Here is a 5658-nt window from a genome sequence, read left to right as displayed (position 1 = left end):
CGGGCAGGCGGGAGCGGGGCCCGGGCGGGAGCTGCCGGAGCATTACGTGGACAGGTGCAAGGAGAGGCAGGAGGGAAGAAGGAGAAAGGGCGTTACCTGAGGGTTAGACCTGCCCAGACACACATGAAAGAAAAAAAACCCAAAGATCTGACAGTTTCGCTCCCTGTTTCTGAAACGCTAATAAAACGTACATGCATTACCCTTTCCTTTTATCGCTTCAGCTACAAGGAGGGGAATTTCTAAAGAAATTGGCATAGTCAGGGAGGTGTTTTCCCCTCTGCAACTTCTCCCTCGCATTTAATTCATCATTTAATGTGACACGAAACTGATCTATAGCGTTTGGGTATCGACACAGCATCTTAAAAACTTACATGGGCCGGCCCGCGGTTTCGGATAAATACTTTCAAAGCCTGCAGAGGAGAAGAAAGAAAGACTGGGAGACGGCTCATCTAATCCGTCTTCTTTGGGGTTTTGCATTGGGCCCGTAACCAAAGTCTGTGAGCATCACCGATTGGCAATACTATCCTCTACTGAAAGATCTCTGTCATCTTTCTACAGGGTTCTGAATAAGTTTCGGGCTTTGCTGTCCTGTTCCAGATGAGCACATGCGGTTTTTTCACCCCCAAAGTAGAATGGCTCACGCACGCAAAGGTATCGGTGGAACACATGTTCATTATTAGCAATGGTAAAACAACGGTATATGAAAACTAAGAGCTTGGCTTTTGCCGCCTTTGCTGTTTTTTTCTGTAACGCCTCAGGAATTTTAGGGCTCCAACTACATGACCCATCTTAGCGTTCAAGATGCGCAAAGCAGTTCCTCGCCAACGTTAAAACATGGCATTAGAGTCTAAAACGCAAAGATCTTTCATAGTTAATTCTTTCAAAAGTTCAAGAGACTCGTTTGGCAGTTTAAGGTTTCATTTAAACAAAAAAGTTGCAGAGAATCATGAAAGATTAGTTCTCCCATCTTGCTCCATGGTCTTTTCAGTCACAGTCTAAATCTGAGAGATCAAATGGATTTGACTGCTTAGCTTTATTTGCTATGGAGAGTATAGGGCTAATTAATTGGCAGGTGCTTTAAAGCAGGTAATGTTACACCTTTTCATCACTGCAGTCCTAAGTACTGCCCCTGTGCGCACCTGAATTATAAAAAGCCTGCTTTAAAGCAAGTGATTTACTGTGGAGGGATTTAAAACTGAAAAAAGTAACGCTAAATACAATGATCAGATAAATCACCTCAGAAGAGAGCACAGGCGGACCTGCTCTGAAGGCAGTTACAGATAGATGTTGTATTATTTTACCTTTCAGATAACAGGAGCCTGTCATGTGGTGGGACCCAAAAATCCACCATAATCGAGATTTCAAAGCACATCTGTGTAAACATTATCACATCAGTGTAAAACATCAACCAATGAGCTTTCTCTTTGAACCAAATCTACTTAATTGCAGTGCTAAATCAAAGAAATAGATCAAAGTTGAATAATCTATATGGCACCTATTTCTCAAGTAGCCTGTACACCGATTACTCAAATAGACCTAAAACGTTTGAAACACGCATCAAGTATTTTTATTGACATGACTGGCAGGTCAAGATCAAACTGTTCATCACAGCTGCTGAGTTGCAGGACATGCACCAGGATGGTACCGCTAAATGGAGGAGGTCTGTTCTTCCAAGCCCAAAGATGCTCCAGTAAAGGTAATGTTGCCGGGTCCAAGCCGTACTCTCCGAGTCCTGCAAACAGTAGAGGGCTCTTCTGGTTAGATGGCACCGCTGGCCCCAGTAGAGAAGGGGTTTTTTTAAAAAAGAAAAATCCTCAGCCGTCACACACTGGAAGACCCTTCTGGTTAAATCTCTGCTGTTATATAATGGAAACATTTAAAGTAGAGTGGAATATATAACGTTGATCTTTTCCGAGTGGAGTCTTTAATGTCTGGGCACTAAACCGGTTATGCTGTTTTATAAAGTACCAGAAAAGAAACAAAAAGATAAGAATTTTTTTGGTGTTTGCACTAGTCATGTGACAGGAAAAGATAACACTAAAGATTTTTTTTTTTGCACCTTCTGAGACTATACCATGGGAAGTTAAATAATTTTGAAGTGTGTTTTTACAAGAGTACATAATTCAATGTAAAGTATACAGTACAATCTAATCAACTCTACATATACTTCCTAGAGACCGCACTTTCAGTGTCATTGAACAAATACATATGTGGTCAAGTTTTTATTTCCATAGCAAGTAGTTAGGGCTTTTATAGACAATATAATTACTGTGTATTTCCTAAGAATAGCATATTGTCATAGGCAAAACCTGGTGGCTACCAAGGGAGTGGAGAAAGCAGTGGACTGAAGTATGTATATGGAGATATCTATATATCTATCAGGTTGATTAAAAAAAAGCTGTTAGCTGTAAAACATTTTGTCCTGCAATTTATTGCACCTTTATTGCTTTTAGAACTCCCTTACAACAGTGCTGTGCCAGCCATAAAATTTTAATGATATAATAAAATATTGGCTAGGAGAATGAAGAGGGGGTTCAAGAATACATGAGAAAGCAAACACAGGGTGGAACAAAACCAACCAAGTAGAACTTAAAGGACTATGTCTAGCTGGAGATACCTGGGTATCATGGTCAGTTCCAGATTCTTCCCAGATTTGGACAAGAAAACATGGTTGGCTGCTTTCAACAAGATGAGCAGAACATGCAGAAGTTACAGTGAGAGCCTTACAGAGCACTGCAAGTCTGAGTAAAATAAGGTGTATTCTTGCGCAGGATTTACTAGGAAGAAAAAAACAGAATCATTTTCAAGGCTCCATGTACAAATCAGGTCATAATCTGATGATCTAAAGCCTTTTAAATGCGCTACATGCGGACTTTAAAAGCATTCATTTTTCTTCGGAACTGATACAGTTACAGGTAAGTATGCACATATACATACATGTATATATAAATATATCTACCTATTTACAAAAACTCAGACAACGGAAAAGTAATGCTGACAAAAATTATTTTCCTATGGAAAAGAAGTTCTACATTTCTTGCACCTTCGTTTTTGTTTTGTTTCTTTAAATGAAGACAGAAATTCAGAGGGCTTTTTAAGATTCATTATTTTATTGTCCATGTTTTTGTGGATACACATGAATAACTCCTGTATAAGCAGAATGGGACAGAAGCTAGATAGTGAGCACGTTTACATTCAGTTGCATCCAGTGAGAATGGACTTTTTCCACATATATCAACATTCAAGTACCTCATTTGGTGGCTTTTATATTAGTTCTGTGACTGGATTATTGGATAAAAAACACCTTGATTTATTTAAATTACATGGTTTCTGAATCTGTGCACATCAGACATGCAGACAGCTTACGGTTTTTGACTTGCTGCACAAATAAATTGCACTCTTATTCCTTAGCAAACACCTCACCAGGGAAGCTCTGACTAACATACCTAGGTGTAAGTAGGTACGGATGTGTATTGGATTTTTTTAAGTGAAAAAAAGGTAATTGTATTGGTGAATGATGTCTTCTAATGAGGCAGCTAGAACCAAAAAGATCCAAGAGCCACGTTCTACAAAATTTTCCAGACCGGATGCTTAGTCATGTAACTGCAGGAGAAGTAACTTGAGTTTCAGTCATGCTAAGGATCTGAAACTATTATTGTCTTGACACCTAAATATTGACCTTTATATTGGCCTTTTATTATTTAGTACAGAGATGTAGCTCAGATTCGGAGACAAGACTTTTGCTTGGGAATCATACATATAACATACTTATAAATAAAGCAGTAGACATAAAAAAAATTTTAAAAAAGTTAGTTTTTAACAGATGGGAATAATGAAGTCAAGGGAATTACTTGAGGGATGAATTGGTTTACAGCATTCTCAAATATTGAAAGAAATGCAGTAACTCTATCATTCACCCCAGAGACCTGCCTTTCCAGACAGCTCTGAGGTCATTCAACCTTGGCCATGCTTACAGCTGTATGATCTGTCAGATTGTCGGTTGACAAACATGGCCACAGTTCTCCCTTGACACAGTATCATAACCACCAAAATGTTTCTTAGGAATTGAAAATGCATAAGTGTCTTAAACCTATTAAAATGAGTTACAGTTTGTTTATTTTCTGAAGTCTTGTTCATAATAATATACAAAGCCATCAAAGATTTAGGAAAAAAAACAAGAAGTAAAACTGGCTGAAACTTTGGAAGAACATATTTATATAAAGAAGACAAAGACTGAGGCTGCACCTGACCATTGCAAAAAATGCCATAAGGTGTGCTGTGACTTGAAATGTTTGTGTGCCATTTATGAAGTTTCAAGGTAACATAGGTGGTGACAGGGGTTGTACCACGGAGAATGCCCTAACATGAAATGACATGGCCTATTGCCCATCAGCACCAGGTAGGGACAAAAGAACATGCCCATCTTTAACAACTGGTCTTTAACTAGTGCTTGGTTATGCTAAGGAGGCTGTCTGCAGCCAAGAATATTTATCAGAGGAGTGGCTGCTGACATGGCAAGTGTCTGTGGTTTCCTGATGAGAGGTCTCATAACACAAGAGTATAAAAGGGTAGGAGATAACTGTAGTCTGGGGTCACTTTGAAATGAACAGAAAATATACTTGAAATAGGGGCCAGGAGAATCCCTCTTTTCTGAGAGCCTGAGGTGCACAGAGAGGTGAAAAAAGGGAGAGGTTGGATGGAGCTGGGGAAGGCAGAAGTTTCAAGCCTGCTGGTACTTAGGGAATTAAGTATTTAAATTGGGTCCCAACGCAACAATCCATTCATTAAGCAACCAAACAGAAGGAGCATTATCTAGATCAGTCTAGGAATGGTAAAGGACAGCATTACTCCCTGTTGGTAAGTTGTTTAGCTTAATTTCACATTTCATTTCTAAAAACTCTTCCTTGTGGGACTAAGTGCCACCTACGGACAGTTGACAGCACAGTTCAAAAAATTATGGCAGAGTCCGCCAGACTTTTTGTCAGCTTTCAATAAACTTTAAAGTCAAAGATTTAATATGCCAAATGTTAGTATCACAGGCAACGCTGTTTAGTTTCAGTTTATCTGAAACGATCCTCGTGCCTTTAGTTTCTGCTGTATTATCGGGCACGCACCAAGAGTTTTCAAGGCTTTGGAAACAGGCTGGGACGTTACTAGGTTTTACACAAGTGAGGGAGCTGCAGCAATCTTCATTCTAACAGTATAACTAGGATCACTGGATGCTTTTAACAAAGCCTTGGAAGTAAAACAGCGAACAACCTTGCTGCTGCAGCCACCTCCTGCCTTCAGGGTTATGAGGCAAGCGAGGTACGGTTGGAAGCTCTTCCTTTTCCGAAACTAGCGCTTCCAGATTTCTGCAAAGATACGTTGCTGGGTCATGCGGGCACCGTTCCTTGGGAGCAAGGCTACAAAAAGACAGGGTTCGGCTCCGAGCGCACATGGCCCGCCCGCCAAGCGGCAGCGAGGCCCACAGGCGAGCCCCGTCCCGTCACGGCAGTTTCCACGCGTGGCCCTTCCCAGGCAGGCACTTCGGCTTAAACCGCCCGGACTCAGGTCCGTGCCCGTTCTCCGCATTTGGCCTAACCACCTCGTATCCCCACGAACTTGGCTGCAGCCCGCCGCCGCCACAGAACCTGCGGCTGCCTGCTGCTGCCTGTC

At 41.0% G+C, this 5658-nt stretch overlaps 1 protein-coding gene across 1 annotated transcript in view; it reads right to left on the bottom strand.

Moving 5' to 3' along the window:
* The window catches only part of FGF20 (fibroblast growth factor 20), a 5308-nt gene extending 4831 nt beyond the window's left edge, over positions 1-477 (bottom strand). The window contains exon 1 of the mRNA XM_010570074.1: positions 372-477. Coding sequence (XP_010568376.1) covers positions 372-477 — 106 coding nt within the window. The remainder of the gene's footprint in view (positions 1-371) is intronic.
* Between the last annotated feature and the right edge of the window lie 5181 nt (positions 478-5658).

This window comes from Haliaeetus leucocephalus, unplaced genomic scaffold, assembly GCF_000737465.1.
Source record: "Haliaeetus leucocephalus isolate CR32 unplaced genomic scaffold, Haliaeetus_leucocephalus-4.0 Scaffold284, whole genome shotgun sequence".
Taxonomy (NCBI): Eukaryota; Metazoa; Chordata; class Aves; order Accipitriformes; family Accipitridae; genus Haliaeetus; species Haliaeetus leucocephalus.
This window is presented reverse-complemented; position numbering and strand designations above follow the sequence as displayed.